Here is a 22,660-nt window from a genome sequence, read left to right on the forward strand (position 1 = left end):
ATTAGTCGTCAACTTTGCGCATGACGCACGCGATGGAAGGCTAAACTGGCATAAATGATATTTAATAACAAATTGGCATTAATGATATTTATTTTCAAATTGGCACAAATTAAATATACTATCAAATATAATTAAATGATTGAAAATTAACTGCAAGAGTATAGGCTTTAAATGAAAAAATAAAAACTGAAAATTTTACAATAGTTTTTTTCTTTCAATCATTCAAATAAGTACAATACAAAGTTTGAAATCCAGATACCCAACACCCAGAATGATATAATATTTGAACCTTCAGAGCACCAGCATATTAATTTTTTTTTTCTTACAAAGTCTACGAATGAAGAATATAATACTACTCTAGAAAAAGTAGATATAACATCAAAGCAACTTTTCTCCCTATGAACTTTGATTCTTGTATTCAAACACTTGTTGGCTAGGGAGCTGCACTGTGGCAAATGACAATATGTGACAGGAAGACATCAGATGGAAGGTATCTACAGTGGCTCCCAAAAGTGCTCATATACTTATGAGTTTCAGTGAAATATTGCTTTATTCATTAATAAAAAGTAATGTTTGCAAATGAGAATATTTTAAATCTATAAATTTCTCTTAGTAAAAATACATTAGTTATTTTATAAACATAGTAAAAAGTGGCTTCATTTTTTTTTTTTTTTTTTTTTTTTTTTGAAAATCAATGATCAAAAAGCAACAGAAAGGATTCCTTACAAAAGTCTCCCAATATTTTTAAGAAATCTGCAGATATTAGTACATATTGTAATATTTCTGTTAATTACTACTTTATATGCTGTCTTGCAACATTTATAACACAGCTTTCAAATGTCTAGACTGTTTCTTTTTTCTTTTTTTTGTAATATCTGCATCAATGTTCCTCCATTCTTCCATCATTTCTGTTTTTAGTTCATTTTTCATTTTTATGTTGCGCCTTTGTATTCTAAATTATAATTCTCTCTAAGTGCATTTTATTGGTTTTTAATCTTTTTAATCTTGTGACTAAGGCAGAGTTTTTAGAACTGAACAAGTTCTTTGGAGTTCCTCATTTTTCCTCCTTCATGCAATTATATAACCATCAGAACCAAAAATGTTAAATTTGTTTTCATTTGCAAATAAACATGGTTCCAATACACTTCGAGCTTATTTACTATTGATTTTGAGAAGAAAAGCCTAAGCTTTCTACTTTTTTGCACTTCTCAAAAATTTTCTTTGAGCAGAGGCCGATGTAATTCAGCTGATATGAGCACTCGCCGAACAGATTTAAGAGAAACTGCTTTTAAGTTTATTTTAATCTGATTTTCTTCCTTAAGGCATTTTATGGCATGTACACTGTGCAAAAAAAGGGGGGGGAACGGTTCTATAACTCCCATTCTATTAAGCCAATTGATGGAATTCAAATTGCGTTTTTCACGTCTTGAAAGCACGGATTAGGATATATATCAGATTTATATACAGCATTACTCTAACATAGGTATTTTGACACAAAATTGAACTTTTTCTGAAATAACATACCAATTTTTTCCCATATTTCGATTCTACAACTTAAATTATGCCAGATTGCCCAATTTTGTAAAAATCGCACAAATAGTTTTTAAAAAATTAGCTTTCAAAATTTTAGCTCCTCAGTTTTAATTGAATTTGGTATATAGTTACTAACCTTTTTTTTTTTTTTTTTTAACTTTTTTATTCTTCCTTTCACATTTTGAAATTTAAGTTCATTCCAAATAAAATTCATCCATTTTTTATGATTTATTTTAAAATAATTTTTATAAATTTTTCAAAAAAAAATCTTGAATTATAACCTATAAAATTTTTACCATCATCTTCAAGTAGGTGTATTTCTAAGCATAAATGCAAAAAAGTAAATTTTTTATTAAAAATTTTCTAAGATATAAACGAATTTACATATTTTCGCAGTCTGAAATTTGGCATCTTTTTTTGAGCGATAATAATGCGAAATGTGGTTTATGGATTTTGTTACAGTACTGCTATTTTTAATATTAAATTTCAAACAAATTTTTACGCAAAATTAATAATACTAATTTTATTTCCCTCAATTATGCATAATAAATATTTATTAATACTATATGCAAAGCTATTTCTTTAAATTATTGATGATGTTATTAAAATTTTAAACCTATTTGAAAAATTTCTTTCTTTCTTCCTTTTTTTTTTAAAAAAAAATATTTGCAAGATTAAATTTTTACCTTCGTTTGATATTTATTTTCACAATGCAAACAGGACATTGACAGTTTGGGTCATATTCCAGCTTTAGAAATTATATATATAAGTATAAATATTTACATTAATCCTCTTTGAAAGAATAATTTAAGTAGCTAATTTTCTCTTGTGTTATAGATTGTATAAAAAAACATGATCTTTAATATCTTTAATATGATTTAGATTGTTTGTAGCCGATATAACAATCAGGTTACTCCGTGCTACAGATTAAATACTGCTGGACTGTTTTATTTCTTTGTCATTTAGCAAAAAATCTTTTAATTAAAATATTTATCCTTTGGAGTTTGCTTTAAACTTTATTTATAGTTAAAATGCCTAGAAGATGAAAATCTATCTTCAACTGAAATTCAGTTGATGTAATTGATATTTTTAAAAAAATTGACAAGAATGCAAAATTTATAGAAGTGTAACAATCAAAAAATCTTAACTTTCTTGTGATGAATACTGAAAATAAACGTAGAACGAAAGAAGAAAATTAGAGAAAAAAGTAAGCAAAAATTTGAAGGAGAATATGGCTGTCAGAAATACCAAGGTATTTCGAAAATTTGGATGCTTTTGAATATACTTTCAGAATACATTAAGGAATTTGGGTGTTCAAAGATAAAACACTTGGATGCATACACCAGCAGATACAATCAACTGAGCTTGTGCTAAGGGAAAAGACAAAAACGATATCATTGCAGATTAAAGTGAAGAGCGACTGGTTTTAGACTATATGGCTGTATAAATTTAAATTACATTATATAACATCATATCGTACCATAAACGGAGAATCCCACGATTTCTCAGTCGAATTATTTGAAGATTCAGAAGTTTATCCAGTGATGTATGTGGATGTTTTTTTCCCCTCTTGATTAAACAGCACCCGAGCGGGAAAGTCGCTGAACACTGGTAGTTCGGTCCGAGGTTTGAATCCCGCGAACGGGCTGGCCGCATGGGCGTTTTTGTGGTTTTCCCCATGTGTAACGTATATGCAAACCAGTTTCCCTTGGAAAGTCCTCCACGAAGGCATTCTCCCTTTAGGCAGATAGCCCTAGTGTGCTTTGCCATAATTAAACAAACCCAAACCTCTTGATGAAACCAGGCTTTCTTTTCATCTCATACCTTCAAAATGCTTAGCCTCTAAAGACTTAGGCTCTGACCAAATACTGACGAAATGGATCGAACTGGATTATTAAGTTACAGTAAAGCAGGGCTATCTGCCTAATAGGAAGGATGCTTTCATGAAGAACTTTCTAAGGGAAACCAGCTGGCATACACGTTACACATGAGAAAATCCACGAAAACACCCATGCGACCAGCCTGTTTACCAGGATTCGAACCCAGAGTGAACAACCAGTATTCAGCGACTTTACCGCTCGGCTGTTTGTGGGCCTTTATGAAATGGAAGGCAATAACTTTATTTAAAATGATTGTCAGAAATACCAAGATGTTTTGAAAAGTTGGATGCTTTTTAATATACTTGCAGAATGTCAGAATGAAGCAAAATGCCTGACGAAAAAGAGAAGAAAAAATAAATTTTTGTGCAAAATTTAGTATTTGTAATTTTTTTTTTAAATTTAAAACTTTTTTAATTTATGATATTTGATTCTTGTCATTTCAAAAATAAAATATTTGACTAAAATATCAATAACATTTTAAAAAACCAAATGTAGGATGATAAAATTGTGTAAAGCAATGGGCACAATGATAAAACTGTTTAAAGCAGTGTATGCAAGTCATCCTAAGTTAAGATGTCGGTTATACCTCTTGATATATATCTCTTATTTATATATCTTTTTTGAATGGAAAATGAAAGGCATGTTAACTGTGCTTTACTGTATTTTCTCTTTTAATATATGCAGTTTTAAAATGCATCATGGTCTGGGTTACAAAGTATTCTTCCAAAAGAAACACAATTCAAATAAATAAAATCAAATTCTGGAAAATTTATATTAATAAATATACAATACAAAATCTTTAATCCGGACTCATCAGGTCTTCGGTGATTCCGGATTAGGGGTTTTTCCGGATTATAGATCATCAATTTAAATCTGGTTAAGATGGCATGCAGAAATTATACAATTAAAAATATGTAACCGTAATTTATGAAATAAAGAGCAATTATGATCTAAAGGGTATCAAAATTAAAAAAAAAAAAAAAAAAAAAACCGAGCTTAATATTTATTTGTTTACTTTATTAAACATTTCTTTCAATGTAAGTTGTTTAAGTTGCTTCGTTTTATGCGCTAATACTTTCTCTTTAATTCTATAAACAGACATAATTTCTTGTTCAGTTACAAAGTTCCACTGTTCAAGTCCTGTAATTGCTGTGCCGAAAATACCGACTAACTTGTCAATCGAAATTTTTTTGTTTTCACTAATGTCTCTGTCACTTTCTTCATGCCTTTATCCATTTTCTGCAGCAATTCCACTTTTCGTTTGATGGACATCGAAACATGCTTTTGCTTTGTAGATGCTTTGGCAGCTCCAGAATCGGGAACTCTTTTTCTTATAATCGAAAGTTCAAGCTTACTTTTTATAAAATTGCTCTAACAGTCTGCAAAAAATAATAAGCTGGATCCAATTAGAAGGTTAAGGAACAGCGCAATCTGCAACATTAACTGAAATAGATAATTAGATAATTTTAGCCTAGCTTATACCATCTGTTATACATTAAACGTGCATGCGTAAATTTATTATGCATTTATGCATGTGCAGAAAGTTTGTAGCTTTGATGTCCGGATTATAGATCATTCTGGATTACGGACGTCCGGGTTAAAGTATACTGTATTTAAAATGCTCAGTTCGAATGAATAAATAGAAAATTTGAGCAGCAATTTTTTGAGCAGTGTACATTCCTTTAACATGGTAGCCATTTTCATACAGCCCTGATATGCTCTTAGTGGAACTGCTTACTGAATTAAGATAAAGAATGATAGCACTGAAAGTTCTTTGAAACTACTCATGGCAATTCATGTTACACCACTACAGTCTGTAACATATTTATCGACATTCCTTTGTATAAGAAACCCAACCGAAAAAATGGAACTCTGAGAAAATTTGTCAATTAGGTAGAAATAAAATTGAGTACCAGTCCTTATTAACGTATGTGAGATTACACACATATATTATTAAAGATTCTAATAATTATATAGAAATTATATATTTCTTACTACTAATTAAATTTTAAATATGTGAAATGTATCAGAAATATAAATAGATATAAAAAACATACTCATTGGCTATTAAGAAATAAAAAGGGACATACTTTTAAGAAGTAATTTGTTTTATACAAGGTCCAGTTTTCTCAATAAAGGAAAAGCAAATTAGAATTTTTAGCTTTCTGTAATGGCAGATAAAGTTACTATAATTTTGGATAGATTGTTTCTATATACCTGACTTAATACAGATACAGAAATAAAACTCTGAACAAATTTTTCAATCAGAAAAATAAAATCAACAGATTGTTCTTGAATATCAGCTCATTATTAAAGCATTTCGAGTAAAAGCATGAATCTCAAAATTAGGAAAAAACAGCAATTTTATTTATTGTATACTTTGGGGAAAAAAAAAAAAAAAAAAAAAAAAAAAAAAAAAAAAAAAAAAACTCAATCAATTTCAAAGGTGATCAGACACAAGACCATGTTTTTCAGGATCAAAAAGAATATTTGTTGAATTGTTTTTATTATTGAAGAAGAGGGATCTATGTCAGATTACACTCGAAATCAAAAGTTTTTGTTCAAAATTTGCAACAAATAAAGGTGTTTCTTTTGCCTAATTTTATGTTTTACATTATCATGTTTCAATTTCAGTATATAAGGCATGAATGTTTATAGCTGTACAATGTTTTTGTAGCATGAGGATATTTAAAAATTGGTCAAGTGAAATGCCTTGTGAAGAGGTCCGTGCAAATAAGAGAAGAATATGTAATTCTCATATTCCATACTCTGGGGTATTTTTGACCAAAGCTGATGAGCAACTAAGTATAAAAGCCATCCAGTTACCCACTAATGCACAAGGCCTTAGATCAACGAATGTTATCTTTGACCCCACCCATTATTATCCATAAGGCTGTTCTGGAGTCTGTACTGATAGATGAGAGTAATGAAAAACATGATATAGGAAATAATGAAAACTAGAAAAAAAAAAATTACCTCGGCAAGGGACAATAAAATTTTCAAATTATACATTTATTTTACTTTAAAATATGAATGGGTGCCAAAAAATAACCATTATATAAAAGATTTTTATTTCTTACCTGTTGGAGCTAAAAGTACAGTTCTTTTCCCACCTTTTATGATGGGATCTCTGATTTGATGAGACAATTCTTTTATTAGCATAACAGCTACAAATGTTTTCCCTGTACCTGTTCCCAGACATATTATTGTGTTTTTTTCTCTAGCTGTATCAAGAAGTTCAACCTAAAAATATTATATAATGCAAGTTACTTATAGCCTATCACAAAAATCTGAGAAATTAAAACAATATACAACACTCCAAAGGTAACTTTTACTACACAAAAGAAATTTAATAACTCTATTGAGCTTCTCAAAAATAGGAAACAAACAAACAAAAAAGGCTATGCCCACCCTAGGATTTGAACCCTGGATCTTCCAATTGCTAGCTGGATATACTACCACTTACATAACAAGAACAGCCAGTGGGAGAGGCAAATATTCCTCATGTTCTCCTCCACTTAAAGCGTGACTAGAAAGGGACAAAAACTTCATGTGATGATGAATTATCTTTCACTACACTTTTGCTAGACAACACTTGCAGAACATATTAGGATTTTTTTAATGAGAAACATGAGAAAATTAGCTAGGCTCGAATTTGAACTCAGGATCTGCCAGCTACTAGCCAGATGTTGTACTACTTACACCACATGAGTACAAAATGTGGAAATCATCCTTACTATCAAACTTATATAGTCTGCTAAACACACACTAATATTTCAGAACATTTTCATGACATTTTACAAATTTTTAATTGAACGGATACATATCTGGTTAAATTATTTATCTGCAGTCTTTAAGAATCTTTTAAATTACTTTGGTTGTCAGAAATACAGATCAAGTTTATCAAAAACTGCTTACTGGTTTTACTAGAATATCTATACAGTCTTTAAAAAATATTACGACATGAGACAATTTAAAAGGAAATCAACAATTTAAATTTGATTCCCAAATAAACAGTATGGCCCACCAGCAGCCAAGTGGTAAAAGCCGCTGAACACTGGTAGCTTGCTCCAGGGTTCAAGTCGTGGTGAACGTTATAGATGCATGGGCGTTTTCATGGTTTTCCTCATGTGGATACATGCCAGTTTCCCTTGAAAACACCTCCACGGGGTATCCCTCCCTTTCCGTGTAGTGCTTAAGGGCGGAGCACATAATAAGAAAAAAAAAAAAAAATAAACAGTCTGCAACTTCATAATTTATTACAAAAGGTGACATTTAAAACTAAGTGAATCCCTTTCTGAGCATTTAATTATAATGCAAGAAATAGCAGTTGTGATTCTCCTCTTCTTTATTATATAATTAACAGGATACCTGATCCAAGTAGCTACAAAATTCTTATGTATGGTTGTAAAAGTATTCCTTAATTTAAAGAGAAATCAAAAAAATCCATGCCCAGACATTGGCTAGAAAAATAGAGATGTCAAAATTGTTGAAGTATAGGTCACAAAACACACACATCTAGAAATAAGAGGAAAAGATTTAAATGCTTTAATACGACTTATTTGGGCATCAAGGCATAGAGTGTGCTAAAATTTCACCTAAAAATAACTCAAACCAATGTTAAAAAATGTTTCTTCAATTGCTCCGATTCACCAGAAAGAAATGTATAAAACTATTAATTTAAGTGACTTTTTAAATTGATACTTAAACCTTTAAGTGGTCAAAATTTTGTCCTCATACTTATAAAGTTCCCAAAAAAGTATGTGGTATTTTCTTGATTACAATTCCAAAATGACTGTCCAAAATTGTACTTTGACCCCTTTCTTCCAATATATATGCTATAATTGTCTGGACATATTCCAGGATACATGTCTGCATACTTAAAAATATCAAGATTAATATTTTTGATCCTGCCCACTTAGAGGGTAGTGATGGGCAACTTCGGTACTTTCTTGTACCCGGTACGAGAGTAACGGGTATACAGACAAGTACCCGGTACAAAATACCCGTTACTTTGAAAAGTACCGAAAACCGATTTCAAGTACCGAGTACCCAAGTAACAATTTGGGGTACCGAAGTAACGAAATACCGGAGTAACGGTTTGCTGTACTGGAGTACCCTAGTAACGGTTTGCTGTACCGGAGTACCCTAGTAACGATTTGGAGTACCGAAGTACCCTAGTAACGATTTGGAGTACTGAAGTGCCCTAGTAACGATTTGGAGTACCGAAATACGCAGCTAGCGATTTTGCGCAGTGAAGGAACTCTGCCACGTCACCACGTGTTTGATTTTATCTGTACAGAGTAAGATTTTGAATATCAGAAAACATGTCAACTACGGAAGTGTCTGAGGAGCAGGAGAGCGCGGCGGGTTGTTTCTGGTGTTGGGTTTGTGTAGATTGCCTTTGATGGCCAGTGGGGGTTGGGAGGATTGGCGTGGGAAGTGGATGGATGGAAACATTTTCGCTTTCGGTTGTGTCTTGTGTGCAGGTGCAGTAAAATCAATGAGTGCTCTATCAATTTCGTGAAAGAGGTCGTCCATAAATGATGTCACACTTGGAGGGGGGGGGTTAGTGAAATTGTGACCGTTTGTGACAAGACGGAAGAATCATATTTTGATTAAAATAAAAATATTTAAAATCAGCAGATTGAATTTTGAAGTTATTTTAAAATTACCAAAATTTGAAGGTATTTCCTTAATAGGGGCAAAAGCAACTTTTATGTGATTTTTTTTTTTTTTTTACTTACATTCCTTTCTTTCAAAAAAAAAAAAAAAAAAAAAAAAGGCATTCAGAGTAAGTTTTGAGAATAGGGTAGCGGCAGAAATTGTAATTTTATTGCTATTGTGTATTAATTATATTTTTGCTGTAAACTTTTCTCTTATTTCATACAAAATCAGTGCACAAATCATTATTATTGTTATATTTACAGATTTCATTAAAACATATAGTTTAAATTTAAAAATAAAGTCTGAAATATGATCTATAACGTAGTGCTACGTTTTTGAATTGCAAGTATAATTTTACGTAATATTGCGTGACATGTGACAAAGAGGGGGGGTATGTTGAAGTGTGATACTTTGTCACAAAGAGAGGGAGGGGGGTCCAAAATGTTGCAGAAAAGTGTGACATCATTTATGGACAGCTCCAAATGAGCACAGTTGCGTACTTGAAAAACGTTGGAAGATTTTCTTTGTATGATATTGAAGGAAGGGAGAGTACACTATGTTTTTTTTTTGGCTGTGTTGTGTTGTGTTGTTGGAGGGAAACAAAAGAAAAAAAAATCGGAAAATAGAAATTTTGATGCAACTTTATACTATGAGTAAAAATGTTGCAATAAATTTAAAATAGAAAATTAACTATAACTAGCTGTGTAGCAACCCGATAGGATGCAGTTTCCTAAGTAAATATCAGAAATTTAATGATCAATCTGTTTTAACATGATATTTTTTATTTATACGAGTAAATAACATACCACAGAAGTCGTTTAATACCTACAATTCGGTAGTAAAGGGCATAGGGGTGTGTAGGGTCTAGACATTAAAATAATCACAAACCTTTATCCCACTTATAGATAAGATAATGACCTTCAGTACCACTGCGAAATAAAACTTATTCAAGCTACCAAATTTTAAAAAAGATAAATCTCTTATTCTCTACTCTCCCCTATATATATTAAAAATTCTGAATAAAAAAGTAAGATAATTTAATTAGAAATATTTTTAAAAACAAAAAATATGATTTTAAAAAATGCATAAACATATATATTTGATTTAAACATTTTGAATTACCAAAAGCACTAGAAAATGAGGTATGTTTTGAAAAGTGAGATAATGTAATATATTTGGATGTACTACAGTAATAAGTAAATTTCAGCAAAATGGTTAAAAATATTTTTAAAAACGAACAATATGATTTTAAAAGGCACATTCAATGTAACAATTTTGAATTGAAGATTATCAAAAAACACTAGAAAATAAGATAGCGAAGGGTTTAAAACTATGAGAGCGCAATACCTGGATGCAGTAACTGCTGTAAACACAAAAATGCAACAGAATGGTAAAAAATATTTTTAAAACTCAAATTACAGCTAAAGCGCATTCAGCATAAGAATTTTGAGTGAAAGATTATTAAAAACACTAGGAAATAAGGCAGCATGTCTTTAAAACTACGAGAACGTAATATCTGGATGCTGTAACAGCAAAAAGCAACAAAAATATTTGTAAAATCGCATTATATGAATTCAATAAGTACATTCAATATAAAAATTTAAATTAAAGATGATTTAAACACTAGAAAAAAGGATAGCATGCTTTCAACTATATGAGAACTTAACATATGTGAGTACAGCTAAGTAAATAATAGAACTGTAGAACTTTATATTAATGATCTAAATACAATTTCAAAATAATACTTTTTTTAAGAAATTGACATTTGAATGAAGTAATATTTCATTTAATTAAAACAAATAAAACTTTGATAGGCTGTGCAAAACGTTATAAAAGTATCAAATTTTTTTGATACTTTATAGAACTTTATAGAAATTTTAGGCATTTAATTCCTTCTATTTCTTTTTATAAAGACCACTTAATATATGTAACGAACAATTAAGCATAAAAAAATTGACTCCCAGAAACAGTTTTGAAAATAATGCAGCGAAAATAAACATTTTAAGCTGAACTTAGGTTGGAATTTTAAGAAGGTCAACAAATGATTGAATATTATAACTGTAATGTAAGAAAATTAGTTGTTTCAACTTTTGTCCACTCAAACGGTTTCGCCGATCATTCAGTATTAATCCAGCTTTAGAGAACACCCTTTCGCATGGCACTGAAGTAGCCACAAGGCCTAATTTTTTCCGTGATAATTCATACAAATTAGGAAATACATTTTTATTCTTTTCCCACCACTCCAGTGGATCAGATTTCCTGGAAAGAATGGGCTCTTGCAGGTATCTTTTCACTTCTGCCGCAGCTTTGTTGATCGCCGCGTCTGCTGCGGGAGCTGATGAAGTTCGAGAGTCTTTAACTTTACTCTCAAACTAGAACCAAACAGATGATTCGTCTATCTCTTCATCATCCTCTTCCACATCCTCAACAAAATTATGGGTAGTTTGTGCAACTACCGATAACTCACAGATAATATCAATTTCAATTTTTTTGGCGACATCACATTTGAGGCCCGATTTTTTTATTCAGGGGTCAAGGAAAGCGGCTTGAGCAATGTCTTCTCTTGAATCGATAGTTGTAAATCTATTACCCAATTCACGCTGTAGTACTAGTACCACATTTTGTACTAGTTCATTAACACTTTTATTAAGCAGATTTTCACAGATTTTTTTAAGTCCGCCGATTAACACAGGCACCATAGATGCTGACAAGTAGTCACCTTTTCAAAAGGTTTCAAAACATCACAAAGATGTTGGACACTTTCCCGTTCTGGCACATCAAGAGCCTCTGGGGGGGGGGAAGTCGTTCATCAAACCCATTGTAGAACGAATAGCATCTTTCAGTTCAAGGAAACGTTTTACCACATAAAACGTGCTGTTCCAATGAGTCTTCACATCTAAGATGACTTTTAAGTCTTTTCTCTCCTCGCTAGAGCACAGATATTTTCACAAATTTTTTGCAGTGATATTACTTCTCCTGTAAACTATCACAATATCCTTAATTTTCATTAAAATGTCGTTAACCTCGTTTACAGAACTTGTGACAGCCAAATTGAGAAAGTGTGCAATGCATCCTAAATGTTTTAACTTTAGTTCGCTGTCGACAGTGTTAATCATATTTTTGGCATTGTCAGTCACTATTAAAGACACTTTTTCCATCAGAAAATATGGTTGGCAAATGTGTATGATATTTTCTGCAATATTTTTGGCTGAATGATGTTCATCAAAAATTGAGCAGTCAATCAGTACCGTTTTCCTTTGCATGTGTTCGTCAATAAAATGGCCTGTCACGGCCATGTAACTTTCAGCCTTTTGGTTGCTCCAACAGTCTACAGTCAAACAGATATTTTGTACAGCACTATTCTTTTTTTCTTCATAAGCAGCAGGAAGCAAGTATTTAGAAACCGTTTTCCGTGAAGGTAAAGAATAGGTTGGATTCAAAGCCTTTGAGTATTCTCGGAATCCCTCATTTTCTACAATACTTATTGGTTGTAAATCCTTATATACCATTTTGATCAGTGCGAGATCGATTACTTTTTTTTATGTACATCCATCATATTTCTCTGGACAAACTGCATTATGCTGGACTGGGATTTTTGTGAAAATACACCAACAATATCACAAGCACTGTTGTCTACCATAAGATGTGTAGTCTGCTGGGATGTGCATGGTTGCTCACCATCTGCAGGGCTAGTGACGACAGAAAAGGCTGGAGCGGCATCAATATCATCAACATCTTGATTCGGCAAAGCACGTTTCTCGTACAGATTTACACAAGGATGCTTCCTTTGCAAATGTTTTTTTAAATTTCCTGTTGAACCACCTTTGATGGATAATTACAAATGTCACGCATAACTTTTTCGTCTTCATTAGTATAGGAAAAGTGCTGCCAAACCAAGCTGAATTTCCTTTTCTTACTAGACATTTTGTAATTCGATTTTTTTTTCTGACGCGTAAGAAACTGATAGAGACTAAGCAATTCTATAACGTACCGATACTCACCAGTACGAGACAAGAATGAATCTTATGGGAAAAGTGACGAAGTTGGTAGATGGTCATCAGCATCGTCAGATAAGCATAAAAAAAATTCTATTAACGACTTCCGCTGTTCACTCCAGCTGCAAATTCTAAAATCAGCACTACGCTGTGAAAAGGGTAAGTGCAATATCGCGTAATGATTCTATTAATCAGGCATGAAAGAGCAAAAAATGCAAAGGAAAAAAGGGAGGGACATGTACGTCTACATAAACATGTCCGGATAATTTCTGTTGTTCCATTCAATAGTCCCCCCCCTCAAATAAGCTCCAGAGGGAGTTAAAAAAAAAAAAAGAAGAAGAAGATTCAGACTGCCAGGTCAAAGTTCACCTCTCTTCCTATCGGAGGAGAGTCGTCACGTCCTGGGGGGTAAAGCAGACGTTGACAATCCTGCGTTAGACACGTGACCTGGGTTTAGTTTTTAGCGAGATGAAAATCTGTTTTTAGAAGGGGGAAGAATTATCATAAGTGGGTCAGTTATCGTTGTTCTTTCATTAGAAAAGTTTAAAATTGCGTCAGTATTTTATGTTGATTGGCTTAGTGATCCACTAGATGCTGTGACATTTTCTGAAGTAGGTACAGCGGGATAAAAAAAGGATCATATTTATTTAAAAAGGATCATATGATTTACGTTGCCCTATTAAGCAAGCAAACAAAAAATATTTTTCATGATTTATGTAAACTATCTTTATGCTAAAAATATGTTGAGGAAAAGGAAGTAATCTAGTTGGTAGTTGATTCCTTTCACCAATCCAACAACAGCAACTTACCAAATCAATCATTTCAGATCCACGCAGTTTTTCTCCTACAAACGATGAAAAATTAAAATATGCACAATTCGGATTGCAAATCATCTAGCGCTCCCCTCCCTTTCCATCCTGACTATACCGACTCCAATCACAAGCGAGCAATGCCAACGACAGTGACTCCAACTGCTACTATTCCCCCCCCCACACATACAACAAACGGCCTTTCGAAAAATTTCCACTATTTCACACTCGTCCTCCCGCGCACACAAAGGCAATTAATTATACTACCTCAAACTCTAGTCTCCGTGACGAACAGAACGGAAGTTTCCCCCTTTCACGTTTGCCATTCCATGCCCTATTTCAAGGTTATTCATGGACACAAGGAGCACATATCACCATTTTGCAAATATAACCAGATACTACTGTCCTCGTACCAAAACCGAAGTGAGCTGAACCCTCATCGATCCTCCAGTAACGAATACCGAAATACCGAGAAGAGACGCATATTTTCGTTACAAAGTAACAAATACCGAAAAGCATCCGTTTCGGTACAGAAGTAACGAATACCGAAAAGTACCTGTTTCGGTACAGAAGTAACGAATACCGAAAAGTACCGATTTCGGTACTGAAGTAATGGATACTTGATGTACCGTTTTTCAGTACCCGTTACAAAATACCCGGTTTGGTAGTACCGACTCATCACTATTAGAGGGTAAATAGTCACTACCCACAGTCAAATGATGCTAATTTGAGAAAAGTATAGATTTCACAGTAATTAATCCAGCAATTCTGCTATATCTAACAGGATTTAACAATGAGAAAATTAAACCTCTAAAGACATTTGAAGGTGAATTTTGAATCAATGTTTCATTTAAATAAAATATTTGTCTTCCTGCAAAAAATGAAATGTTTTTTCAAGCTATTGTAAGGTTTATCTTAATTTTCTAACAGGTAATTTTGAGTTAAATTTACTTTCCTGCCTTGCCTTAATTCCAGCTTACAAATTCCGTCCAGAGCGTATTTTCAGAATCGAGTTTGAATGCAAATGAGGAGAAGAAGTATTTAACTGTGGAGTTCTACTGACTACGTTGGACAGCCTGAGATTCTGATCAGCATGCGTTATCCTTTTGGCGATACTCACAAGCTATTATTACCCTCGGTTAACCTCTTTTTAGTTAAGTTTTTTTTCTCAGTTTCCTGAGTTCAAGCCTGGGTGGAGGCTTTATTGTAAACTCCAAGAAAGGAGTCATCTGTTAAACTTTATTTGGAATAATAAAGGGTATTTAACACTTCTCGAGTTCTGTTCTCTGTCTACTGAACTAAAGCGATTATTCGCTTAGCAATTCTCAATGTTTCAGACACACTGCAGTAACATCCAAAGTTTGGAATCTTACATTGGCACCTGAAAAATTTTAATGGACCATGTCGTTAGATAAAAAAAAATTTTCGTTGACCCCTCTGACCTTTCAGGTCCCTCAGACATCTTCAAATCCGATGGAAGGATTTGGATTTATCATAGAAACTATGCGAGCTGCGACGAAACCAGCAGCAATGTTCGACGGAAAAGGCTCAGTAATAACCTTCCTCGAGCAGCTGGACCTGCATTTGTAACAACAACACTCAACAAAATATTTATCCGTCATTTTAATTCGAAGCCTTCCCAAACATTTTGGCTAGTTTATACCGATTTCCTTCTCTTTAAGCATCTTTTCTAACAATAATTAGAGATTTGTCTCAATATGCAAACCAATGCTCTCGCTAGTTTCTGCGTGCTTTATTTCCTAATTTGTCAACCTCTCCACAATGTACCTATGAGGGTTTACTTCATCATTTCTCCAAAAAGTTAAATAATCCAAAACCCCCGATAGACGTGAAGCAAATTATCACTATGTCTGAAAGAATCTACAATACTGGACAAAGGTTTAAATAAGCCTCTAATTTGCAAAGAACTTAGAACAAACATAAAGGCATGTTCTGATACTAAGAAAGTCAATTATATCTCACAGTGACGTAATTAAACAAGAACAGTCAAATTCAAACTAAAAAAATGGACTAGTGGTAAAAAATTATACAATTTAATCTGGCTCAGTAACTCTTATCATATGAGGAAACGGAAATGGAAAATTATAGTAAAGGCTGAAATCATAAACAATTGCGTAATTTACATAATAATAACTGCACATATCTTTAAAGAATAATTTTCTTTATGTATTCAGTTTCTTTCTTCAGCATGCTTCTTTTTCATTTTAGAATTTTTGGATTTAATTAAGGATTTCTGTTTTACTAAAATCACTAAATGCATTTAGAATGAATAGAAAAAGTGAATAATTTAATTTCTTTAGTAATATGGAATTCAGAAGAAATATGAAATATATATATGGTAAAGGCCGGTTACAGAGCTGGATGTGGCAGAATTTTTAGAATTTAGTGACACACCAAACAACAAAATCTAAAAATGGCAAAACTTTTAGAATTTAGACAGGCATTGGAAGCACAATTTAGAAAGGCATTATGCAATCAAATTTAGGATCCACAGAGATTGCATCAAATGGGAAAATGTGTATGATGCATAGCTCTGTGTATGATACATTAAAACATATTAGATGGATCTTTTAAATTGTAAGTTTTCAATTTCTTTCTTTATCAATAAAAAAATCTGTTTCTATAATGCCTGCCTAAGTGATACAATTAGAAGCATTTTTGATATTTTCCATGCTTGTGTCTAGTGAAAAGTAGAGAAAATAAAGGGAAGATGAACATGTTAAGAAAAAGATTTTAGTATCAGGAGTAAAACACTCAAATATTATGTCTTTATTGTTCTTCCATATGTTCTCCAAAAAGTAAGAAATTCATCGCAAACATTCTGTAAAATACATCCATTACGCATTGATACCATGGAGACATTTTTCACTTTGTCACATATTTCTTGAATCTTCTAGAATCGTGGGTCTATAAATCTTGCCTTCAAATCCTTCTAAATTTTCCAAGCTGCAATGTCAAAAATATTAAAGAAAAATTATCCTAACCAATTCTGTAACAGCAAAAAGCCAGAAATATTTTTTTTGGGGGGGAAGGGAGGGAAAAAGTGTAAAATTTCTTTTATAGATAAAACTGATGCATATTCTGAGAATTTTGAATATTCTGAGACAGTTACATGCAAAAAACGCTTACTATGAAAAAATTTAAAAAAAAATAATTTTTTAAATTAATTACATAGCTAATTTTGCTTTTGCTACGAGTTGTTTTATAAATTGTGCTTTATAGCATTATACCTTGTTTATTTTTCAGATTCAAAATATTGTATAATAAGTTGTCGAAATGAAGCTTTATAATATGACAGTGAAAAATAAAAATGTTTTATTTTAATGTTATTTTTTTTAATATAATTCCAATATATTACGATTATTTTAATGAAATTTATTAAAGCTATGATGTTTTTAAAAAAATTCGTCGAAAAATTCCGATTTCGGAATTAAACGTTTTCTATAGAAACCGGTCTTAAAATCGCCAAAATGTTGACAAGTCGCCAAATTTAGAACCGTTTAATAAAAGAATTCACATTTCCAAAAGCAAAAATTGTTTAAGAGCTCTTTATTACAAAAAATGAATTTCGAAACGCTTATGTTTCACTTCTTGCTTAGAAACTCGTGTATCCTGTCATTAATGTTAAAAATAGAAACAAATTATAACCCATGAACCCATTCAAAAGATAACCATATACGTCAGTGAATCACCAAAAATATTCCTCCAAAATGCTAATTCACACTCAAAATGGCAGTCATAAAAACAGACAGAAATTTCAGATGATTAAAATTAACGACCTTCTACTGATTTTGGCCAAAATTAAGGACTTTTAAGGACCAAAAATCGATTCCAAAAAATTTAAAGACTCTTAAGGACCGTACGAACCCTGTACAATATTTTAAAATCTTTGCACAGGACTTGGCATATGCCATCTTAAAATGGTACCATATAGACTTCAATTGAATATTGTGGAACGTGTAAATAAGAATATGGTAAAAATTATCAGAGGATACGTTAAGAATTACCACGACTGCTGGGACAGCTGTGTCAATGAGTTTGGTTTCGCCTTGAGAACAGCAAAGCACGATACTACAGAAAAGACCCCCGTAGAGCTATTTTTAGGAAGAAAGATTTTAACACCTTTAGACAAGCTGTTTTTTGTACAGCAAAGGAAAAAGGAATTTAAAGGATATACAGAAAGTTATCGATAAAGCAATTAAAAACTCTGATGTATCAAGGCAGAAACGCAAGCTCTATTATGATAGAAATAGAAGGGAAATGGAATATACAGTGGGGCAGAAAGCCTTAAAGTTAAAACATTCCTTATCATCTGCACCCAAAAGCAGGGTAGCCAAATTGGAGCCCAGGTTTAAAGGGCTGTATATAGTTGAAAGGATAAAAGAAGCGACTTTTATTTAAAGGTCGAAAATGGCCAGCAAGTGGTTGCAAATATTGAGGAGGTGAAACTCTACTACAGTCGTACTGATTTTCAAGTTTTACAGGATTTGTTGCAGGATTCTGGATGTGAACAAATAATCCGCCAAGCCAAGCTGTAGTCCCCCAACAGCAAAAAGGAAACAGACTGAGAAGCTGGAGCAATCACCGGCCAAGCAGATTTAACGAGGAAAAGGTCCAGGCTCAGTGAAATGGAGGAAAACAAGGCCTACGAACGAACATGCAAAAACTGTGAAGTCACGAAAAACACCAGTACCAGCGGTGAAGAAATAAAGACCAACTGAGGAGGGTCCAGTAAAACAACCAATTCAATGAGGTGCGGAATTAGCAAAACGTTAGCTACATTTTCCCGTGGCAAAGACCACTAGAGAGGCCCAAGGAGGTTCAGATTGGAGAATGACAAGGAATAAAAGACCAGCCGAAACAGCCCTGCCAGCCCAGCAAGAAGATCTAAACGGAAGTGGAAAGACCCAAAAGAACGAATGGCCCTGCCAAAAGATAAAACTGCAATTTCAAAACCCATAGCCGTCCCTCAAAATCCCAAGTTTCATCGACAAGGGGCAGAAGAGGAAAAGGAATGAAATAAATGGTGCAGATCATCAAAATCGAAGAAAGAAGCTGGAGATTTTGGAAGTATCCCACCTTCCAAGAATTTTGCTTCTTCAGGATGGAGGAATACAGAAAAAGAAAAGATAAGTGAAAATTTCTTTGTTTGCTTATTTTACATGCAACATACAATTTATGTCATGTAGTTGTAAGTTGCTAAATATTTTTGAAAGAAGAAATTTTTTAATTCGCAAATAGCGAGAACTTAGTTGTAAATACCTTTTAAACAAAAGGATTTTTGTGTTCGACATTTGTTGAGAACGTAGTAGTAAATATTTCTTGTTAAGAATTCGCAAGTTGCAAGAATTGAATTGTGAATACCTTTTAGTCGGAAAGACTTCCTTGAATATTGAAATTTGTTAACTTAAAGTTAAGATTTGATGAAAAGATGGTAAATTGAACGTAAGCAACGACTTTTGATGTAAAGTGAATTTAAAATGTGATGTGTACATATCTGAAAATTTTTATGTTCAAAGTAGAAATGTTAAATGCCAGTGTAGAAGTGTCTTACATTTAAACTTGCATAAAAGACAAATTTTGGTCAAGGTGCAAGTGAACGTATGAAAGAATTGAATGTTTAGAATATGTTTGTTTAATGTTAGGCTCTTCAGCTAACACTTTAAATTAAGCTCTCGCTCAGCAAAGGGCAGAGTTTGTGGGTAGGGAGTCTTCGTGAGGTCTAGTAAGTGAAGTTTAACAAATGTCAGAATGCTCTAGATTTACTGTAAAGTTGGCGCTAAACAGAAAGTTTAAAACAAAAATTATTCAATGCAAAGAGTTAGAAAGTGTTACATTTAACTTTAAGAAGTTTTTCATCTATAAAAGTCTTAAACTAGGTTGGTTTGAGACCTTATTTTATGAGTATTTAAAAGTTTGGTCAGGAAAATTGTAAGGTTTATCTTAGTTTTCTAACAGTTAATTTTAAGTTACTTTCCTGCCTTGCCTTAATTTCAGCTTACAACTTCCGGCCAGAACGTATTTTCAGAATTGCATTTGAATGTAAATGAGGAGAAGAAGTATTTAAATGTGGAGTTCTATTGACTATGCTAGAAAGCCTAAGATTCTGATCAGCATGCGTTAGCCTTTTGGCGATACTCACAAGCTATTATTACCCTCGGCTGTACTTGAGACCTTAGATAGCTTCGGCTATATCTTTTTAGTTAAGATTAGTTAAGTTTTATTTTTCAGTTTCCTGAGTTCAAGCCTGGGTGAAGGCTTTATTGTAAACTCCAAGAAAATAACAGGACATTAGTTCAATTGCAGTGAATTTTGGACACAAATCTGCAAGTCAGATGAAGCTTATATAGTTCAAATTCAATTTTGGAAAACTGCTGATGTGTGTCCCTTAAGATGGACAAAAGCAAGATTAGTTTGCAATTTAGAAGAATGTTTTAAACACGACCAGAAGGTTTTTGATTACATTTAATATGAATAAAATTGGGAATCAATTTTTTACATTTACATTTCAGTGGAGATGATTTACAAATTTCAGTCATTTCAGGCGTAATTTTTTGAAATAATAGCGAAAGCACAACAAAAAATGGAGAATTACAATCAGAATTAAATAACCAATAGTAAAGCCTAAAATTAAAACATATCTGCACTACGAGTGAATAATAATAAAGCTGGGAACAAGTTAAAAATGAAATAAGCAAAAATAAAAAACAATCTAATCCAATAAAGGGGGCTACAGTTTTTTAAATAATGTCTGTAAAAGTGTATCAGGGTTCGTATGCATTTCTGCACACGGAAATTAAGTACTTTTAATGACTTTTAAGGACCATTAATGAAAAAAATTAAGGACCTATGAGCAAATGGGAACTGAATAAATTCAATTAAAAATATTATCTAATGCCTGAATTTCACTTTTGTAACACCATCCTAAAAATAAAACAAATCCCTAAGTAGTATGCATTACTATTAAACATGAATTAATGAACATAATTATTAATAAGTTTGAGAATAAAATAAACTTTATGCAATTTATCAAGTAGCATTAAATATTTTACACTTATAATAGTTGGTCATATTCTTTAAAATATGACCAACATTTATGTTTTACTAACAGTTAGCTTTATGTTGATTTTTTTATGTCTCATTTTGTCATGTAAGATGAGAAGTAAGTTCATAATCAGCATAATTCATAACAAGACTGAATGTTGTCACTGCTGCTGCTTGTCAAGAGAGACCTGCTGATTAGAACAAACCTGAATAGCCTGATGTAGGCATGGTTGGCAAGTGTTGAAAGTTAGGCTCTGTTTGATGCAGTTAGTGTCGTAGCTTCGTGTAGAGTTCGAGGGGTTGTAACCCAGTTAATATACTTTAAGGTTCCAATAAGGCATTAAAGCACCAGAGGTGATAAGTTTTTTGTATTATTTTAAGTCTCAGTAGATGCAAAGAATACGTTTTTCTTGAATTTTTACATTTTTGTATTTTATCTTGTGACCACAGTGAGTATTAATGAATGGAAATAACATACAGAGATAATTTTTAAGGGTAAGTAGTGAGTTATAAATAATTAAATTAGGTAGTTTGATAACCTTAGTCATTATGTATTTACATGGCCACTATTAAATTTTATTTTTTAACAATATTTTTAAAAAGCCCTATTAAAATCAAAATCTAATAAAATTTCACAGTTTAAAATACATGTAATTTATGACACTGATTCTTAAACACTATTAGGATAATTACACACTAAAAGCTACAAAACAACAAAACATTTATGTTTTGTAATAACAATACTCAACAAAATATTTATCCGTCATTTTAATTGGAAGCCTTCCCAGACATTTTGGCTAGTTTATATCGATTTCCTTCACTTTAAGCATCTTTTCTAACAATTAGAGATTTGTCTCAATATGCAAAAAAAAAAAAATGCTCTCGCTAGTTTCTGTGTGCTTTATTTCCTAACTTGTCAACCTCTCCACAATGTACCTATGAGGGTTTACTTGATCTGGTAAAAGTTATATAGTCCAAAACTCCCGACAGACGTGAAGCATATTATTGCTATGTCTGAAAATAACTACAATATCAGACAAAGGCTTAAACAAGCCTCTTATTTAAAAAGAACTTAGAACATAAAGGCATGTTTTGATGCTAACAAAATCAATTACAGCTCAAGGAGACGTAATTAAACAAGAACAGTCAAATTCAAACTAATAATGTGGACTAGTGGTCAAAGATTATAAAATTTAATTTTAATTTAATCAAATGAGGAAATAGAAATGGGAAATTACAGTAAAAGCTGAAATCATAAACAATTGGGTAATTTACTTAATAATAACTGCACATATCTTTGAAGAATAATTTTCTTTATGTATGCAGTTTCTTTCTTCAACATGTTTCCTTTACATTTTAGAATTTTTGGATTTAATTAAGGATTTCTTTTATTCTAAAAAACACTAAATGCATTTAGAACGTTCAGAAAATGTGGCTAATTTTATTTTAGTAATATGAACATTTAGAAGAAATATGGAATATATATGGTAAAGTCTGGTTACAGAGCTGATGTGGTAGAATTTTTAGAATTTAGTGACACACCGAAGAACAAATTCTAGAAATGGCAAAACTTTTAGAATTTAGACAGGCATTGGAAGCACAATTTAAAAAGGTACTAGACAGCAGACTTTAGGATCCACAGAGATTGCATCAGGTGAGAAAATGTCTATTTCCAGCTATGTGTATGATGCATTAAGACATATTAGATGAA

At 32.2% G+C, this 22,660-nt stretch overlaps 1 protein-coding gene across 2 annotated transcripts in view; it reads right to left on the reverse strand.

The window, feature by feature from the left end:
• Dcr-1 (Endoribonuclease Dcr-1) overlaps positions 1-22,660 on the reverse strand; it is a 169,519-nt gene that overhangs the window by 129,659 nt on the left and 17,200 nt on the right. For both annotated transcript variants that reach the window (XM_085820689.1, XM_085820688.1), the window contains exon 4: positions 6,494-6,656. In XM_085820689.1, coding sequence (XP_085676815.1) covers positions 6,494-6,656 — 163 coding nt within the window. The remainder of the gene's footprint in view (positions 1-6,493; positions 6,657-22,660) is intronic.

This window comes from Stegodyphus dumicola, chromosome 7, assembly GCF_044657685.1.
Source record: "Stegodyphus dumicola isolate Sdum_Otavi_A_Nest chromosome 7, ASM4465768v1".
Lineage (NCBI taxonomy): Eukaryota > Metazoa > Arthropoda > Arachnida > Araneae > Eresidae > Stegodyphus > Stegodyphus dumicola.